This window comes from Salmo salar, chromosome ssa15, assembly GCF_905237065.1.
Source record: "Salmo salar chromosome ssa15, Ssal_v3.1, whole genome shotgun sequence".
Taxonomy (NCBI): domain Eukaryota; kingdom Metazoa; phylum Chordata; class Actinopteri; order Salmoniformes; family Salmonidae; genus Salmo; species Salmo salar.
Window position 1 is genome coordinate 99,283,552 of NC_059456.1, and position 20,197 is coordinate 99,303,748.

Consider the following 20,197-nt stretch of genomic DNA (forward strand, 5'->3'; position numbering starts at 1 on the left):
ATGGTGTCCAGGGCACAGCTGGGGGCTGAAGGGGGTTTATAACAAGCGGCAACTGTGAGAGACTTGTTTCGGGAAAGGTGTATTTTTATAAGTAGAAATTCGAATGGTTTGGGCACAGACCTGGATAGTATGACAGAACTCTGCAGGCTATCTCTGCAGTCGATTGCAACTCTAACCCCTTTGGCATTTCTATCTTGTCGGGAAATGTTATAGTTAGGGATGGAAATTACAGGATTTTTGGTAGCCTTCCTAAGCCAGGATTCAGACACGGCTAGGACATCCGGGTTGGCGGAGTGTGCTTAAGCAGTGAATAAAACAAACTTAGGGAGGAGGCTTCTAATGTTAACATGCATGAAACCAAGGATTTTATGGTTACAGAAGTAAACAAATGAGAGCGCCTGGGGAATGGGAGTGGAGCTAAGGGCTGCAGGGCCTGGGTCAACCTCCTCATCACCAGAGGAACAGAGGAGGAGTAGGATAAGGGTGCGGCTAAAGGCTATAAGAACTGGTCGTCTAGTGCGTTCGAAACAGAGAGTAAAAGGAGCAGATTTCTGGCCGCGGAAGAATAGATTCAAGGCATAATGTACAGGCAGGGGTATGGTAGGATGTGAATACAGTGGAGATAAACCTAGGCATTGAGTGACGATGAGAGGTTTTGTCTTGAGAGGCACCATTTAAGCCAGGTGAGGTCACTGCATGCGTTGCGGGTGGAACAAAAGGGCTAGCTAAGGCATATTGAGCAGGGCTGGAGGCTCTACAGTGAAATAAGACAATAATCACTAACCAAAACAGCAATAGACAAGGCATTTTGACATTAAGGAGAGGCTTGTATAGCCAAGTGATCATAGGGTCCAGTGAGTAGCTAGGCGAGCTGGAGACACGGCGATCCAGACAGCTAGCAGGCCGGGGCTAGCAGATGAGCCTTCGGGGGATGTCGCAACGGAAGAGCATGTTGAAACCCCCTCGGACGGTTACGTCAGCAGACCAGCCGTGATGGATTGGCGGGGATCCGTGTCGGCAGTAAAAGGGTCCAGGCCAATTGGCAAAATAGGTATTGTAGCCCAATAATTGGCTGATGGACCTCTTCAGCTAGCCGGGAGACGGGCCTAGTTCGAGGCTAGCTCCAGGCTAACTGGTGCTTGCTTCGGGACAGAGACGTTAGCCAGGAATAGCAACTCGGATAGCACCTAGCTAGCTGCGATGATCCGGTGTAAAGGTTCAGAGCTTGCGGTAGGAATCCGGAGATGAGGTAGAGAAAAAGCAGTCCGATATTATCTGGGTTGATATCGTGCTGTGCAGACTGGCAGGAATTGACCGGGCTGAGGCTGGCTGATGTCCGAGTTAACGGTGATGACCGCTAGCAGTGGCTAACTGACTACTAGCTAGTAGCTAGTTAGCTGGCTAGCTTCTGATGGGGGTTCCGGTTCTAAAGTGTAAAAAAATAGCAGATCCGAACCACATTGGGTGAGGCGCGTTGCAGGAGAGTATGTTAAGTCCGTAGATGGAAATTGAGATAAAAAAATAGAAATATATACAAAATATATACAAATATATATATATACATGGGACAGGACAAGACAAACAGACGTCCTACTGCTACGCCATCTTGGAACTGAAGTTTAGCAGTTTCACCGGCAGGCCCTGGTGGCAATAAATTAATAAAACCAAAAGCTTAGCCTGACTTGGAAGAGTACCAGTGTTCGATAGCCATTAGCAAGCTAGCTAACAAAGCATCCCTCTCTCTTTGAGCCGGGTGTTTGAGGAGGCTAAACTAGCTAGCTGCATTCACTAGCAAAGTAAGTGAAAAAAATGCAACAAAATATAGCTAGCTCTCGCTCTTGCTTCTTCATTTTTGAAGAAATGTATTTGTTCAAAACTTTTAAACTAATGTCTCTCTTTGTATCAATTTGTTGTCATTTTTATTTATTTAACCTTTATGTAACTAGGCAAGTAAATTATGAACAAATTCTTATTTACAATGATGGCCTACCAAGAGGAAAAAGCCTTGTGCATGGCGGACGGTGGGCTGTTTAAAAAATAAATAAATAAGATTTAGGACAAAACACATATCACGACAAGAGAGATAACACTACATAAAGAGGGCCCTAAGACAACAACACAGCATGGCTGCAGAACAACATGGTAGCAGCACAAACATGGTACAAACATTGTTGGGCACAGACAGCAGCACAAAGTGAATAAAGGTCAAGACAACAATACATCATGCGAAGCAGCCTCAAGTGTCAGAGTGTGTCTTTGAATGTAGAGATTGAGATAAAACTGTCCAGCTTGAGTGTTTTTTGCAGCTCGTTCCAGTCGCTAGATGCAGCGAACTGAAAAGAGGAAAGACCCAGTTCAGGAGAGGAGGAAGGTAGAAGTCCGTCACTGGCCGCGGGCAGCATTTGGTACTTTAACGCACGCACACATTCATCACTCCTCCCTGCTCCGTTATCAGATAAGTTAACAATGTGGGTCGACACACAAGTTAACGTCTCTATCTTAGTACATACATTTCACACTTACTTCAGTAACCAGTTAGGGTATAAAGAAATAAAGACAGGTGTTCATATTTAATATAAGCAATATTTAGTATACTTATCGATGTTATGGATGAGCGCGGTTGTTTGTTCTGTTCCTCTCTCTCTCCATCTCTGTAGCTTCCAGGTATGCTGGATAAGGACCCGAGCTAAGGGAATTGGGCTTACTTTGTAGTGCCTGTCCGGAATGGCTCATTAATGTAAACGGGCATATTGGAAGACACTGTCAGTAGTGATGTAATTTTGTAAATGTTATATTGTGATGTTGTTTCATAAACGTGTTGCAATGTATATATTTTGGTATGTTTAGATAAATGGAAACTGTATGTTGAATAGGTAATTGCTTAATTAATTAGTGTTAATTGTTCTGAGGGGAGGGGCTACCCCTACAAAAGGAGCCTCTCTTTCAGTTCAAGGGGAGGCATTTTGGATTGAGCTGTGGGTGGGGCAGCTTTGTTTTTAAGCTGTCCCATAAGGTATACGTTTGATGGCAGTACTGTTGTTTTGTTCCGGAATCACTATGTAAATAAACACCGTTGCACAGAAGAACTTTTGCGGCTCCGCCATCTTTTTATTTTTATAGAGGTTAGGTTTTCCAGTTTAGCCTTCTGGCCTACTCTACGTGACAGTGTGCTTTGGGGAACTTTAACAGAATGTGACTGGCAGAACGGGTGTTGAATGTGGAGTTTGAGGGTTGCCATATGTATATCAGATATGGGGGATTGAGCATTCTTCTTACCGAACCACATTACCTTTGTTTTACTACTCACCACATTTTAGGCACTGCAGTGCTAGCTAGCTAGCTAGCTAGCTGTAGCTTATGCTTTCAGTACTAGATTCATTCTCTGATCTTTTGATTGGGTGGACAACATGTCAGTTCATGCTGCAAGAGCTCTGATAGGTTGGAGGACGTCCTCTGGAAGTTGTCATAATTACTGTGTAAGTCTATGGAAGGGGGTGAGAACCGTTAGCCTCCTAGGTTTTGTATTGAAGTCAATGTACCCAGAGGAGGACGGAAACTAGCTGTCCTCCGGCTACACCATGGTGCTACCCCAGAGAGTGCTGTTGAGGCTACTGTAGACCTTCATTGCAAAACAGTGTATTTTAATCAATTATTTGGTGACACGACTCATACACTACATGACCAAAAGTATGTGGACACCCGCTCGTGGAACACCTAATTCAAAAATCATGGGCATTCATTTGGAGTTGGTTCCCCCTTTGCTGCTACAACAGCCTCCACTCTTCTGGGAAGGCTTTCCACTAGATGTTGGAACATTGCTGCAGGGACTTTCTTCCATTTAGCCACAAGAGCATTAGTGAGTTCGGGCACTGATGTTGGGCGATTGGGCTTGGCTCGCAGTCAGCGTTCCAATCATCCCAAAGGTGTTGGATGGGCTCTGTGCAGGCCAGTCAAGTTATACCACACCGATCTCGACAAACCATTTCTTTAAGGACCTCGCTTTGTGCACGGGGGCATTGTCATGCTGAAAGAGGAAAGGGTCTTCCCCAAACTTGCCACAAAGTTGGAAGCACAGAATTGTCTAGAACGTCATTGTATGCTGTAGCGTTAAGATTTCGGCCTAGCCCGAACCATGAAAACAGCCCCAGACCATTATTCATCGTCCACCCAACTTTACAGTTGGCACTATGCATTGGGGCAGGTAGCGTTCTCCTGGCATCCGCCCAACCCAGATTCGTCCGTCGGACAGCCAGATGGTTAAGTGTGATTCATCACTCCAGAGAACGCGTTTCCATTGCTCAGGAGTTCAATGGCGATGCTCAGCATTGCACATGGTGATCTTAGGCTTGTGCGACTGCTCGGCCTTGGAAACCCATTTCATGAAACTCTTGTGCTGAAGTTGCTTCCAGAGGCAGTTTGGAACTCGGTAGTGAGTGTTGCAACCGAGGACAGATGTTTTTTACGCGCTTCAGCATTCGGCGACATGTTTCTAGAGCTGGCCGGCATGCTGAAATAATACAATTATTTGTGATTGTGTTGGTTTAATTAGACCATAAATCATGTTGTCAGCAAGTTCCTGAAAGTGAAAATAAGGAATCCTCTCTCTCTCTCTAGTCTATGCATGTGTGACTAGTAAAGATCACAAGAGATGGAGCTTGGAAGTATACTTAACAAGAATATATGCCTTCCCTGTGGCTCAGTTGGTAGCGTATGGTGTTTGCAACGCCAGGGTTGTGGGTTCGATTCCCACGGGGGGCCAGTGCAAAAATAAATGCATGAAATGAATATGAAATGTATGTGTTCACTACTGTAAGTCGCTCTGGATAAGAGCATCTGCTAAATGACTAAAATGTAAAATATATGCAACAATTTCAAAGGTTTTACTGAGTTACAGTTCATGTAAGGAAATCAGTCAATTGAAATAAATTCATTAGGCCCTAATCTATGGATTTCACATGACTGGGCAGGGGCGTGGGCCTGGGAGGGCATAGGCCCACCCACTTGGGAGCCAGGCCGACACAATCAGAATGAGTTTTTCCCCATAAAATGTCTTTATTACAGACAGAAATACTCCGCCGGATGTGGAGGTCCTGGACTGGCGTGGTTACACGTGGTCTGCGGTTGTGAGGCGTGTTGGACGTACAAATTCTTTAAAACGGTGTTGGAGGTCGCTTATGGTAGAGAAATTAATATTCAATGATCTGGCAACCGTTCTGGCGGACATTCCTGTAGCTAAACTGCACATTTTAGAGTCGCCTTTTATTGTCCCCAGCACAAGATGCACCCATGTAATGATCATGCTGTTTATCAGCTTCTTGATATGCCACAGCTGTCAGGTGGATGGATTATCTTGGCAAAGGAGTAATACAGGGATGTAAACAAATTTGTGGACAACATTTGAGATAAATAAGCTTTTGTGCATATGGAATATTTCTGGAATCTTTTATTTCAGCTCATGAAACATGGGACCAACACTTTACATGTTGCGTTTATATTTTTGTTCAGTATACATGGAAAACAAATTGGATTTGCCCGTCATGAACGTAGACCATCTCTTTATACAACTTTTAAATGTGAAATATGCAGAAATCACTTTGCAATTTCCTGGTTGCTTAAATTCTAATAGTTCGCTTAATTTCAGCATATGTGACACAACAAGCCATGTATAATGTAGAGAATCATTGTACCATCTAAACCGCTTTGAAATATATTTTCATTAACCAAAAGTATTGTATTTTCAGCTGTTTGAAGCTGGTGTACAAAACAGAAAGTTAAAGACGCAAAAAGGAAATTTAAGAACGGGAAGCATAGAAATAGCGCAAATAGTACACATCTACTGCTTCTTAGACTTGCTTTCAATTACAATGACAGATCCATAACTCATAGTACTATGTGAATATGGTCGGGTCATCCAGAAAGTTACATATTGCAGCTTTAACCCAATTCACATAAAAATTATGTTGGTTGGCAACTCAATGAAATATCAATCAAAACTGAATGTTAATCTGACATCTCTGCCCAGTGGAGTGATCAAAGAGTTAACCAGGTGAACATACTACAATCACTTTCTTTTGACAGACTGATCTGACACTGTCAATTACAAGAAATCCAGTCAAAGGTCAGAGAGAGATCCATCTGCCTTTGAATGAGGACAATCAGAAGTGTCCATGAGCATCAGCAGTGCATCCTAAAGTCTTCCCTAAATCTGCACCCTCCCTCTGTTGTAGGTTGACAGGCCTACTTATGTTACTAACTTTTTGAATGGATGAATCTGTACTCAAAGACCTTAGATTGCATTTACACATATAATTGTGTTGTGCTTCTCAGCTGGGAATGTTTTTCTCTGAAGCCTGCAGGTTAATGGCTAATGGCAGAAAGGGAAATGACCAGCTTAGTCTGCTTGTACCCCGGAGCAGCCAGAGAGGGACATCAGAACAAGCCCAACTTCACCAGTAAATCAAATCAAATGTTATTGGTCACATACACATGGTTAGCAGATGTTATTGCGAGTGTAGCGAAATGCTTGTGCTTCTAGTTCCGACAGTGCAGCAATATCTAACATGTAATCTAACAATTCCGCAACAACTACCTAATACACACAAAACTAAGTAAAGGAATGGAATATGAATAAATACATATAAATATATGAATGAGCAATGACAGAGTGGCATAGGCAAGATGCAATAGATGGTATAAAATACAGTACATACAAATGAGATGAGTAATGCAAGATATGTAAACATTATTAAAGTGACATTATTAAAGTGACTAGTGATCAATTTATTAAAGTGGCCAATGATTTCAAGTCTGTATGTAGGTAGCAGCCTCTCAGTAGCACAATGGCTGAGGACGCAGGGGGTAAGGTACCATGGTACATGACCCTACTACATGAGAAGGTTTATCATTTTATACAGATTGGTGTGGCCCAGTCTGAAAACCTACATGTAGACACTTTAAATGGCCCCTAGTAGATCTAGAAGGATCTGATGGTTGTTAGCACTATGGTTGGCTCAGTGAGGTGGAAACCATATTGGAGGATGGTAGTGACTGTAGTTGTAGTATTGTAACCCCTCTTTTTACAGGAGCAGAATATACAGAAATCACTCACCTGTGTTTGAAGAAAAAATATTTGAAAAAAGACCAAGAGATCTGTGTGCATCAGGAGAAGCTGACACAACGGACTATTGCTGGCAATGAAGATGTGGTCAGACTAGTTTGTGAAAAAATATTTAGCTGTGTGACTTCATCACCTCATCACCAATAAATCGGTCAACAGTTGCGCTATCAGAAATAAGACAATGGAAATATGAGACTATAGTGGTACATAGTAAATTCATGTAATGGGGGTACATTTTGTTAGTGAAGAATTGGATAAAATAAAGTACAGCTGCTGTGTTTATTATTTGAAATGCATGGAGGACATCTTGCCTCTCCCTAAATAGCATGTCTTCCTTCGCTTTATCACTGTTGACAGTTTTAATATTCATCACTGCATCCTGTATCAAAGTTTGGCTGTTCCTCATTAAAGTCCCGTAGATCACTTCACTATTCCCTTTTTGTTTACAAAGCTCTACTACACAAGCTTCCAACTTACTTACCTTCATTGTTGAAGTATAAAACCATCAGTTACCAAACCCGTTCACAGGGTTGGTTATCTCTTGAGGTTCCTCAGGTCTCCAACATATTAGGTAAATCAACGTTTAGTTTTAATGCACCTCACTGCTGGAAAGATTTGCAGAACTCATTACAATTAGATGTTCTGGTGCCGCTCAGGCAGTTTAGGGTGTTAATTGATGACGTAGTAGCTGAGGAATGTCACTGTTTTTCATACATTTAGTTTTTTTATTGATTGCTGCTTTCTTTTACATTGTATTGGTTGTTGTATTGTTGTGGTCAGGGTAACCTTGGAAATGAGACCCTGGTCTCAATGGGTTTGCCCTGAATAGATAAAGAATAATATAAAAACATTGTCCCAGTTTCAGCTGTGTCACTAGCCCCTCCTCTGTGTGTGACATTAGATCTTCTTCTGTGGTGTTGGAGCTGCTGATTTCTCTCATTAGATCTTCTTCTGTGGTGTTGGAGCTGCTGCTTTCTCTCATTAGATCTTCTTCTGTGGTGTTGGAGTTGCTGCTTTCTCTCATTAGATCTTCTTCTGTGGTGTTGGAGCTGCTGCTTTCTCTCATTAGATCTTCTTCTGTGGTGTTGGAGCTGCTGCTTTCTCTCATTAGATCTTCTTCTGTGGTGTTGAAGCTGCTGCTTTCACTCCCACAGTCTCAGCTTGAGTTCCCTGTACATCAGTGAGAGTAAGAGGAGGGATTTTCTCCCCTTTCTGCTGCAGTTTTTGGTAAAACTTTCAATGGTCATCAATAAAAGAAATGTACCCTATAAATTCTTATGTTCACAGTTTATGTCTACATGCTAGGAAAGGCAACCATTAGTCAGGGCTTCATAAAACGTGGGTATTTTGTAAATAGGCTACCCATTGTTGAAACACCTATCTGGTACTCAGTATATCCAAGGGTTTTTACTTTTTAGGAATCTGATATCTACAGGGTGAAAACAAATGACCTGGACATATACCCAGCTTGTTACACAGTGATTTGTCACAAACTGTACCCAGACCTAAACTCCCTAGAGGTACCTGCATGGTGGGGAGAAGAGCCTGATCACTGACTTCAGTCTGGGGGTGTTGGGCTCCAGGAGAAGATAACACAGCCTGGATGATCTTCAATGTCAGCCTTTCATGCTGGAAGACATGTAGTAAGGGATAAACGCCTGCGGAGAGTTCATTTTTCCGAGGTAATGTAAAAAACAGAGGCATTTATTCCTCTTATACCACAGTTGCCAAAGAAAACATTATTAAAGCATACATTTACTGGTAGAAATAACATTTCGTTGATATTTTCATTTTTATAACATAATTATTTCTCATCTTTAGGTTGCTAGAGGCGCTGTCGTTTGTTCGATATTTATGGACGCGAAACATATTTATTTTCTGTTGCCATGCTCAGTAACAATGTTCTTATACCTTGCTTGCTAGCTATGGCTAACACAGAGGTCGTGACTGTGTTAGCCGTAGCTAGTTGGCTAGCTAGCAAGCAAGGGACAAGAACGTTGCCAGCGAGCAGTGGTGCTAAGTACTTAAGTAAAAAAACTTTAAAGTACTACTTAAGTAGTTTTTTGAGGTATCTGTACTTTATTTATATATTTTTCACCTTCACTACATTCCTAAAGAAAATAATGTACTTTGTACTCCATACATTTCCCCTGACACCTAAAAGTACTTGTTGCATTTTGACAGGAAAATGGTCCAATTCATACACTTATCAAGAGAACATCCCTACTGCCTCTGATCTGGCAGACTCACTAAACACAAATGCTGTGCTTGTAAATGATGTGTGTTGGAGTGCATTTACTTTTGATAGTTAAGTATATTTAAAACCAAATACTTTTATACTTTTACTCAATTACTATTTTACTGGGTGACTTTCACTTTTACATGAGTCATTTTCTATTACTTTTACTCAAGTATGACAATTGAGTACTTTCTCCACCAATGCCAGTGAGCATGGAAACGGAACATAGAATGAACAACTGTGTCACATCCATAAATATAGAACTAATCGAACGAACGACTGGGTCTCTAGCAACCAAAAGATGAGAAAGTATGAATTCTCATATAAAAATGTCTATAAATCCTCCTGAGTGGTGAAGTGGTCTAAGGCTCTGCAGTGCTAGCTGTGCCACTAGAGATTCTGTGTTCGAGTCCAGGCTCTGTCGCAGCCGACCGCGACCGGGAGACTCATGGGGTGGTGCACAGTTGTCCAGGTTTGGCCGGTTCTTCACTAACTTCCTGGACATGGCCTGTAGCTGGTCCAAACAGTCCTTCACTAACTTCCTGGACATGACCTATAGCTGGACCAACCTGTCCTTCAATTTCTTCCTGGACATGGCCTGTAGCTGGGCCAACCTGTTCACTATTTTCCTGGACATGGCCGGTAGCTGGTCCAACTGGTTCCTTAGCTGCTGTCTCAATGCATCTTGCTGGCCTTTAGCAGTGATCAGCACTCCTTCCTTTATGGACAGAGTTCTACACAAGGAATTCACTGTACCTGCAGAGTACAAATACAGTATTGATTGGGATAACATACAATATGAGTGTCTGTCCACTTTTATTCACACCTGTCCAATCATTTTGGACCTCAGAGTACATAGGGGTTAGGGGGTAAGTGCTAGGGGTCAATTTGGGATTGAGGGCTCATCCACCCACAGTTTAGGGTTCTAAACCCTTTTGATGCATGCATACACACCGGAGGATATCACATTATTCTTCCTGGCCGCCTCTAACTCCTGCATCAGTTGTTCATTGGTTCTCTCCACTTCTCTCATCTGTTCAGTAAGTGATACTCTGTTGTCTTCCTCCTCACTGCTTTGCTTTATCTTGGCCAGGTTGCAGTTGTAAATGAGAACTTGTTCTCAACTAGCTTACCTGGTTAAATAAAGGTGAAATATTATTTTTTTTAAACTGTCCACAGCATTCTCTGCGTCTCTGAAGAGCTGTGTTTGTGGTCATGTTCCACGACACAGACAAGGCCACCATGCAAGATTAGATCAGTTTTAGGTCTTAAACCAGACGATAACATTACGTGCAACCTTAACATTACGTGCAGCCTGTTAATTGTATGTAGAAATTATTTTGTTCACTTTCATTTGAAGTTCATTCACGCAAGTTTCAGTATACATTTTACAGCAGGTTGTCTTTCAATCAGAGATGTTCTATTTTAGTTTACATTTTAGGCAAAGTGAAAGAGAATTGGATGAGGACATCATTCAAGGCAAGCATGGAAAAGTAATTTAAAAAAAATAACTTTTATGCAACTTAAAATATGCCATTACTCAAGTTATAGTGCTGCTGTGATAATTATGGCTTTATAAACATGAACTATTACAAAAAAACATCAAAGGTTAAAACTTGTTGTTGAGTATTTTGTAGCCTAAAACAATACAGTCATAGCACTTTGACAGCGGATTTCCACTGAAAGCGTCAGAACTATTTTGCCACTGTTTGCTGCTGGAAAGAAACAGCCACATATAGCTATCACTCTTTCCATGCTTTCAGCGGAAATACAATGTCAGAGTGACAGTATTGTTTTAGGCTACATTGTGTGGGGGTTTCTTTCCAGCAGCAAGCCCACAGCATGCTAGGTAATGAATGTATCAACAGCCAATTCAGCATGGACTGGAAAATATAGTAAACCTCTTGCGCTGGTATATCACAGGGAAGTTCAGCTTTCAGTTCAGCTTTCCCCACCTTTATGCACTCTCTGTTTACTGAGCTTCTGGTGCCTAGTTCCAGGCAATATGTATAGAATTGCAGGAAATTTGCTTTAAAACAGCAACATTTTCTCTCAGCTTCATGGAAAATGTGTTGAAAAGTATTAGATTAGCTATACCTTGCTCAGACTGCGCGAGGGGCCTCGCAAAACAACAGAACATTCCCAACCTATTACAGTTAGTACATAACATTGTTGACACAATGTGACAGCTCAAATTATGTGGTTGAAGATGGACTAGTGCAGGGCTCTCCAACCCTGTTCCTGGAGAGCTACAGTCTTGTAGGTTCACTCCAACCCTGCTCCTGGAGAGCTACAGTCTTGTAGGTTCACTCCAACCCTGCTCCTGGAGAGATACAGTCTTGTAGGTTCACTCCAACCCTGTTCCTGGAGAGCTACAGTCTTGTAGGTTCACTCCAACCCTGTTCCTGGAGAGCTACAGTCTTGTAGGTTTAGTCCAACCCTGCTCCTGGAGAGCTACAGTCTTGTAGGTTCACTCTAACCCTGTTCCTGGAGAGCTACAGTCTTGTAGGTTCACTCCAACCCTGCTCCTGGAGAGCTACAGTCTTGTAGGTTCACTCCAACCCTGCTCCTGGAGAGCTACAGTCTTGTAGGTTCACTCCAACCCTGCTCCTGGAGAGCTACAGTCTTGTAGGTTCACTCCAATCCTGCTCCTGGAGAGCTACAGTCTTGTAGGTTCACTCCAACCCTGTTCCTGGAGAGCTACAGTCTTGTAGGTTCACTCTAACCCTGCTCCTGTCTTGTAGGTTCACGCCAACCCTAATCTCGTGCATCTGATTTTAATAATTACCTGCTTAATAAGTTAATCAGGTTAGTTACAAGTGAGGTTGGATTGAAAACATACAGGAGGGTAACTCTCCAGGAGCAGGGTTGGATTGAAAACATACAGGAGAGTAGCTCTCCAGGAACAGGGTTAGATTGAAAACATACAGGAGGGTAGCTCTCCAGGAACAGGGTTAGATTGAAAACATACAGGAGGGTAACTCTCCAGGAACAGGGTTAGATTGAAAACATACAGGTGGGTAGCTCTCCAGGAACAGGGTTGGAGAGCCTAGGACTAATGGATCTAGTGCTCAGATCAATGCATTTGAAATTTGATAAGTCACTACAAAGGTGCAATTCCCAGAAGTGGAGCTGTCACTTAATGCAATGGATGGGAAGTCTTATCATTACATCTAGTTCTAATTAAATAATAATGGCTGAAGTTTAATTAGTTCTTAAAATGTAGGATATTAAATTAAATCAGCTTTGGAAGAGTTGGCTGCAATATGGCAGAAGTACTTCAGTCAACATCAGTTATTAGTGAAGTGTCAGTAAAGTGTTTCTAAAAAACGAAACCATAAAACACTAAGACAAACAACAATATGGACTGTATAATTAATTTAGTATTGCTGATCATTAAGTGAAAATGAACAGCCAATACGAATATACAGTGCATTCGGAAAGTATTCAGACCCCTTTACATTTTCCACATTTTGTTACATTAAAAGTCAAGGGGTCTGAATACTTTCCGAGTGCACTGTACTAACAATACATAGACGGTAAGTAGTGTTTGGTTCTAATTATTAGAGTAAGAACTCGACGGACACTAGGAAAGCTTAAACCAAGTTTATTCATCCCAAAAGATCGAACAGCTGAATCAACAAAGAAATGGTTTCACCCATGATAGTATACATACCCCACTTTGGGTGGAGTCTCCTCCTTATCGCTAAACATTCCATGTTATTGCTAAGCAGGAAGCTAAGTGATATGAGCAATACACGGTTCCTCCCCTTATCAGTACTGCCACATGTTACTGTTTTTCTGCACTCAGCCCCTCCCAAGCTTATTTATGGCACCCCTTATGTCTCTATTATACCTAATGATTAATACTATACCTAATGATTAATAATATTTTTATTTATTTATTTTTATTTCACCTTTATTTAACCAGGTAGGCAGGTTGAGAACAAGTTCTCATTTACAATTGCGACCTGGCCAAGATAAAGCAAAGCAGTTCGACACATACAACAACACAGAGTTACACATGGAGTAAAACAAACATACAGTCAACAATACAGTAGAAAAATAAGTCTATATACCATGTGAGCAAATGAGGTGAGATAAGGGAGGTAAAGGCAAAAAAAGGCCATGGTGGCGAAGTAAATACAATATAGCAAGTAAAACACTAGAATGGTAGATTTGCAGTGGAAGAATGTGCAAAGTAGAAATAATGGGTTGCAAAGGAGCAAAATAAATAAATAAATATACCTAATGATTAATAATATACCTCAGGTCCCTGGCAGTGGGAGGCTTTATGGGGTCAACAAAAAGAGCTCAGAAGCTGTCTGGGTGGTTCCCCGATGCCTCCAGCAGCCCAAGAGAGTTGAGACCATATTTGAACCTGCTGTGATTTAGAGACAGTATGAATATTAAACAAATAAGTGTTAAGGACAATATAGTGATGTGTATTGATTTAGGAGGGTGGACCGATTCAAAATACTTATGTTAGAGGAGGTAATGACAAGTACTTCACGGATTTATGACAGAGTTGACTTACTGCTCCAAGGCCACCTGCATGCTCCCTTGGACAAATTGTTGAGCCACCAATTCAACCACACCATCTCTGTCCTCCATTGTCTTGACAACAATCCTTTTCAGCCCCAGTAGGCTCAGCCAGTCTACTGATTCCTCCAATTTGTTCTTCACCTCTGATAGGTCCTCTGCTTTTTTTATCTAGAATTTAAAAAAAAATGTATGACAGGCAATCGAGAATTTTAAACACAGCAAAAGAAACCATACATGTAAAAAATCTATTATTTCCTGTTGCTGTTAGGGAGGACATAAAACTCACATTTTCCAAATGTGCTTTCAGAGTAGTGTGGCTCACCTCCTCCAGATTGAGTGGAGGAGCAGGCTTCCCACACACTGCTGCAAAGAGTCGCTCAGAGAAGAAGTGTGGCCCAACCCCTCCAAGGACCACACACACACTGATCATTTTCCCAATGGTTCTATACAGGGCCTCATGTGATGCTAAAAAGATTATTTCAAATGTGTGCCAGCTTTACTATCCCTATGATATATTTCCCTGGACAAAGCACCTGAAAAAGACTCTTCACTAAATGTTTTGGCTTAAATTCTGTACTTTACATGAAAATCAGACCTTAATACGGGTAAAAAGAAACGAGAAGTCTTACCATGGACATCAAGCGACAGCCGTTTCGCTCCTTCCGGACCCTCGAAGATGGCTGAGTCTCTGATGTCCCACATGAGGAGCCTCTAATACTCCCTGGAGGGACCCCATCGGTCAACTGTCCCCTCCACTAATACTCCCTGGAGGGACCCCATTGGTCAACTACCCCCTCCACATTGGACTCAGCATCCACAAAGGCAACGTCGATCTTAGCCCCTGCATTAAAGTTTTTGTGTTGAAACGCATGCAGGGTACTGTTTACGACGTTGCCCCTGTGGATATTTATTATGTTGGCAATGGGGCAGTTGACCTGGTCCACTCGGCTCCAGAGCGTACATAAAATGGGGAAAGGGGGTTACCTAGTCAGTTGTACAACTGAATGCCTTCAACTGAAATGTGTCTTCCGCATTTAACCCAACCACTCTTGAGTCTTCGGGGCACGGGGAACAGTGGGTTAACTGCCTTGCTCAGGGGCAGAACGACAGATTCTTCCCTTATCAGCTCTGGGATTCAATCGGTTACTGGCCCAACGCTCTAACCACTAGGCTACCTCCCGCACAAATGGCACTTGATCCTGAGGGAAAACACTGACATTGACATTTTAGATGAGAGAGGTGAGGGAGAAGGAGAAAGTGATAAGGTGAGGGATGAAAATAAGAAAATATTGAGGATTTTAAGTGTGAGGGGTGATAAGAAGGAACGTTTGGTGATGAAGGAGGTGAGTGGAGAGGAGAGGAGGCTGGCGAGAGGTGAGGAGAGAGGACAGGTGTGAAGAGAGCACAGGTGAGAGGTGAGGAGAGAGGACAGGTGTGAAGAGAGCACAGGTATGAAGGAAGGACAGGAGAGGGTGAGAAGAGGACAGGTAATAGGTGTTGAGAGGGGGCAGGTGAGAGGTGTTGAGAGGGGGCAGGTGAGCGGTGTTGAGAGGGGGCAGGTGAGGGGGCAGGTTAGAGGTGTTGAGAGGGGGCAGGTGAGAGGTGTTGAGAGGGGGGCAGGTGAGAGGGTTGAGAGGGGGCAGGTGAGAGGTGTTGAGAGGGGGCAGGTGAGAGGTGTTGAGAGGGGGCAGGTGAGAGGTGTTGAGAGGGGGCAGGTGAGAGGTGTTAAGGCAATAGGATTGCCTGTAAATGGACAGAAACAACCACACACATGTTATAACTATCAAGTAGTTCTAATGTAGTGTGATACAAACATCAAATATATTATTATTAAGTAGCGTCATGCTAGTAACCTGCAGTGTTGTGGTCTCCCGGATGTCATGCTCCTCCAATGACCCGTTAATCATGCTCTTCAGGGTTACAAAGCCCGCTGCTGCCTGGAGAGGAAAAACCTCACTCAAGGCATCATCCTCCCCCACAAAATAAAACATCATCTAAATAACAAAAGACCAACATCAACAATTGTAATTCAGCCTGAAAATGCACATCTATAGTACTGAGTTTATCAACAAGTGAATGAATGACTTGCCTGAATAAATTCAGAGAGCCGGAATCTCCTAATCCGCTCCCTCTCATCCTGGTATTTGATCTTAAAGGGCACTCCATCAGGCTGCTCTGAATGAGACCACCCTCTGCCTTCTCTCCTCTATTGACTACAATATGCATTACTGTCAGTCAGGGGCGGAAATCCCGAGTGGGACGGGGGGGACACGACCCCCCCATCCTTGGAAAAATATGATTTGTCCCCCCCAATATATCACTGAAACATAACTATGTAATTTAAATAACATTAATAATACGCAATGAAAGCAATTGTGCTGATTATAGACACTTAATAGCGTGTTTTTAAGTTTCAAAAGATTGCGACCCCCCCACACTTTGCCTCACAATGTTTTGATCCACTGCCAGTTCCTTAGTTGGCAAGGTAACAGAGGGGTCGTATCTACTGTCTGAAAGGCACTCAATGAACGTAACTGAAGTGAGGTTAATCCAGTCAATCGCGCACACACACTAGCTGAATATGCAGAGCTAGCGCGCAAATATTAACTATTAAGCTAGCTAGTACCTATTCCATTTATGTGGCCTCGTCAAAGATGGAATCTTTGCTATCGTCAATTTATTCCAAGATCAGCATGCAGATGATGTAAGTTAGTGCTTCAAAGTCCCTGCGATAAGGTTAGCGATAAACTGAAGTCCAAACTGAACAGAACTACACTCTCTTCTACCATTGTCTTAAATATATTTAATAATGGTCTCGTTGCAAAAGCTAAATTGTCGCAAGGGAACTTTTATTTATTTATTTTATTTCACCTTTATTTAACCCGGGTAGCAAAGATTATAGCAAACACCACTGAAACGGAATTGGTGCTCGCTAGCTTTGCAAATTCAGCTATTGTTGGAAGCCAGCCAATATGAAACAAACTATTAAAATTACAAAAGGTTGCAGCATATGTTGTGTAAATGATGAACTCATACAGCTGTCAACTCTTGTCATTTTAATCCGTTTCACATTTGCTAGCTACCTTTTAGATCGAAGCCCAAATAGAATGATAAAAGATAAGATGATAGAAGCCCATCTCCTACTGTAAATAACCTACACGCTGTGTGTGTGTGTAGCCAGCCAGCCAGCCAGGTAGAAAAATGGCAGAAAAATAAAAGACGGACATCAGAGTATTTTTCAGTACACCAAAACGCAAAGTAAGAACCCTAGTAGCCTAATATCTCAAAGACTAGTTGATAAAATGTTCATAAGAAAGATATGAAATTCTAATGGAAATGTTTCACAATGATGTCATTAGGCAGAGCAGGCAACAGATGGCACACAGACAGCAGAGTTGGGGACAGATATGCAGGGACAGACTGGCAGAGACAGGGAGTCTCAGGTAAGTTTGTTGAGTCTTTGTTTGGCAACATTATGAAAGGTTCTCCATTTTATTTACTTGTAAAATAGGAACATAATTGGAAAATGCCATGGATACCCCCACTCTCAACTTAAACTGGTGACTGAACTAAGATTTGTTAAAGGCAATGGTATTGCTGTTGTGATTAGTTGTGTAGTTTTGGGTACCGGTAGTTAGGAGTACGGCAAACACCTTATTTCTTTGGTTCCTCAATATACATTTACCATATTACAATGTAGGCTATGTGTTAGAGCACTACTTTTGGTGTCCCCCTCAGGAATTGCTCTTGAGAAAATGTAATGTAATTGTCCCCTCCAAAGTTGATATCAGATTTTCGCCCCTGCTGTCAGTGTTAAGTTATAAATGTATTTATACCACGGCATTGTTGAATTCTAGAATGGGTGTAACAGGTGTAAAATATACTTTATGTATTTCACTGAATATCCCTCATATTTATTTATTATGTTAAGGTTATTTTAAGATGTATTATATTACTTTCAAGCGTGAATTATTTTATTTCATTTCTAAATTGTGTTAATGCTGTGATGTCATCAGCCGGAGCCATGCTCTTACTCCTCAGTTTGCTCAGAGCGTGTGCACAAGAAAAGACAAGCAAAATATATATTGTCACTGATTTAGTGTTGCACTACTGTTTATAGGAATATATATTAATGTGAATGGGGATAATGTTCGAGTGCAACTTTGCAAGACTAGCCCAACTATCGTTAGCTTTGTTGCGGTAGAGGGTCTCTTTAAGGTGCCGACATCGTGAGTTATTTTTATTATTTTCTCATGGGTTTTCTGCACTGTCTTTTGTCATTTATCAGGCAAATATACTTGTAAAGAGTCCAGGCTGCAGGAGTAACTTTTGCCTTGTATTTGTATCCATTCCATGTAGGTATGTTGTGAATGTGACGATTTTGTATTTCATGTTTAATGTGCCTAGTTAGCTTTCGTTCTTTTTGTTACTTGCCCGGGCATGTCAAAAATGGCGTTGTTGCTTCGTTATTGTTAGGGTTTGACCAACTATTTGTTTGCATAACGTATATAATATAACAAAGAAGCTATGCTATAATATAAAGTTTATACTCTATATGATAAGAGCATACTGCTGTGTGAGAGGAAGGGGCTCATGGGATGGTGGGTCATATGGAAAGAATGCAGATGCTGTGAATCAGGGATGTGGAAGAGCTTGTTAAAAGATAAGGGTTTCATGTATATGGGTGAAATGTATATGCGGAGGGGTGTCGGGGTTTTAGAGAACTGTGCATTGTGCAGTCACAAGATAAATCGACTGCCAAAGATAATAACTACGCCCGGCAACAGGAGGCGTCTCGAGGTTGGGACCAACCTGCACGCCAACGGTAGGATGAGTAAGTTTAAACCACGCTCATCCTCCCTCTGACAGGTCAGCAGGAACTATCTCTGTCAGAGTATTTAATGAAAAGCAAAGGATGTGTAACTCAGTTCTCTGTCTGCCCTGCGTGGTGACACAGCGACCCCGTATATACGAACCACATATTTACCATTCAAGTGTTTGCATTAATTAAAGTACAAAGAAATCAGAAGTTACTATGTGCTGACTATTTTGTTCTGATACCAGATTCGAATTGACGCGACCTAACATTAGTATGCTTCAGGTATAATGTTACAATAGTACACTAAGAAATATTTTGTACTTATTAGCAAATTAGTGTACAACATTTTATAAAATGTAATGAGTCTTGAAAATATCAACATGTACAATGTCTTTTTGTTAATTCTTTTACTACTGAGTTCACTCAGAGCATGATGAGGAGAGGTAAATATACTTGTATGGGAGTCCAGACTGCAGCATAACTTTTGCCTTGTATTTGTATCCATTCCATGCAGTCATGAAAAGAGAAACAACCGGTTAAATTGTGTCCAGAGCCTTATCTTCCACCTACACCTTACCAGAACCCAACGCAGAAAGGTACCGGTCCAGAACCGGTAACATGGGCATTAAAACCAGTTCAGAACAAGAACTGCGCGTAGAAATACGTTTAACCATTTATTTAGCAATGAATAATGCAAGCCTTGGCGATATGGGCTCTGCTCCTTTAGGTTAGCTCACTGCCCAAGCAAAGCGTCAATATAAAATAGCCTACAGGCAGTGAGTGCAGGAATAAAGAACCTAACAGGTGGAGGCTGGGGTGGTGGTTGGAGCAAGAAGCCAGCGCATAGTAGCAGCAGGATTTCTGCCGATAAATGTGTGCTTTAGTATTGTTCTCTTTGGCAACTGTGGTATAAACGGGATAAACGCCTCCTTTCTGTACATTACCTTGGAAAAACTAACTCCCCAAAGTGACTCGGCTCCACCTTGTCCCGCTGCGTTGTCCATTATTTCCAAGGTAATATACAGAACGTCTGCGTTTATCCCTTAAAATACACAGATGGCATCAACTTGGTGAAATCCTTTACCTTCTTCTGCCTGCTTTCCCACACCTCAAAACGACGTTTCATCTCCTGTGGCAAAAATAAGTATTGAATTAATGTGTATGAAAAAGTGTTTGTGTGATTTGAACAGATATACTAAGTTATATTACATACGTACTTTCTCCTGGTCTGCAGCCAGAGAGAGATGGAAAGCCTTGTCTTGAAGATGCCATATCTCCCGCATTTCCTCTAGAGACTGAAACCAATACAAATAACGTTAAATAACAATATACAAATAATATGCAAATGTTGTCCAATCACAAATAAAGCGCATGTGAAGCCAGCTCTATGAAAAACATCTCGTTTTATGGAACGCAGCCAAAATCATTAGGGGAAAAGCCTGGGTCTGGTGACGTCAACGGATATGGCAACCTGGTG

At 41.9% G+C, this 20,197-nt stretch overlaps 1 protein-coding gene across 5 annotated transcripts; it reads right to left on the reverse strand.

Moving 5' to 3' along the window:
* Positions 1-7,821: 7,821 nt before the first annotated feature.
* On the reverse strand, positions 7,822-15,471 carry LOC106572811 (G2/M phase-specific E3 ubiquitin-protein ligase). Of its 5 annotated transcripts, none has more exons than XR_006759339.1 (7): positions 14,531-15,471; positions 14,188-14,303; positions 13,894-14,069; positions 13,624-13,740; positions 10,311-10,489; positions 8,642-10,112; positions 7,822-8,287 (listed from the first exon to the last, which is right to left on the reverse strand). XR_006759339.1 is itself a non-coding variant. In XM_014147305.2 (4 exons), the coding sequence occupies exons 1-4, from the start codon at positions 14,601-14,603 to the stop codon at positions 13,671-13,673; spliced, it is 495 nt and encodes a 164-aa protein (XP_014002780.1). In that variant the 5' UTR covers positions 14,604-15,467; the 3' UTR covers positions 12,948-13,670. The 5 variants fall into 5 exon arrangements, 2 of the variants coding, with proteins under 2 accessions (XP_014002780.1, XP_014002779.1); XR_006759338.1 differs by having other exon boundaries at positions 8,642-8,746; positions 9,926-10,112; positions 14,188-15,466; XR_006759337.1 differs by having other exon boundaries at positions 14,188-15,471.
* Positions 15,472-20,197: the final 4,726 nt, after the last annotated feature.

What these genes read in the sequence shown, in the direction of transcription:
- LOC106572811 (XM_014147304.2), bottom strand. Translation starts at nt 14,603, where the DNA reads ATGTGGGACATCAGAGACTCAGCCATCTTCGAGGGTCCGGAAGGAGCG. An exon ending in TGAAAGCACATTTGGAAAAT is followed by an intron (nt 14,070 to 14,187) that starts GTGAGTTTTATG and finishes TTTAAATTCTAG; the next exon opens with ATAAAAAAAGCAGAGGACCT. An exon ending in ATGCAGGTGGCCTTGGAGCA is followed by an intron (nt 13,741 to 13,893) that starts GTAAGTCAACTC and finishes TCTAAATCACAG; the next exon opens with CAGGTTCAAATATGGTCTCA.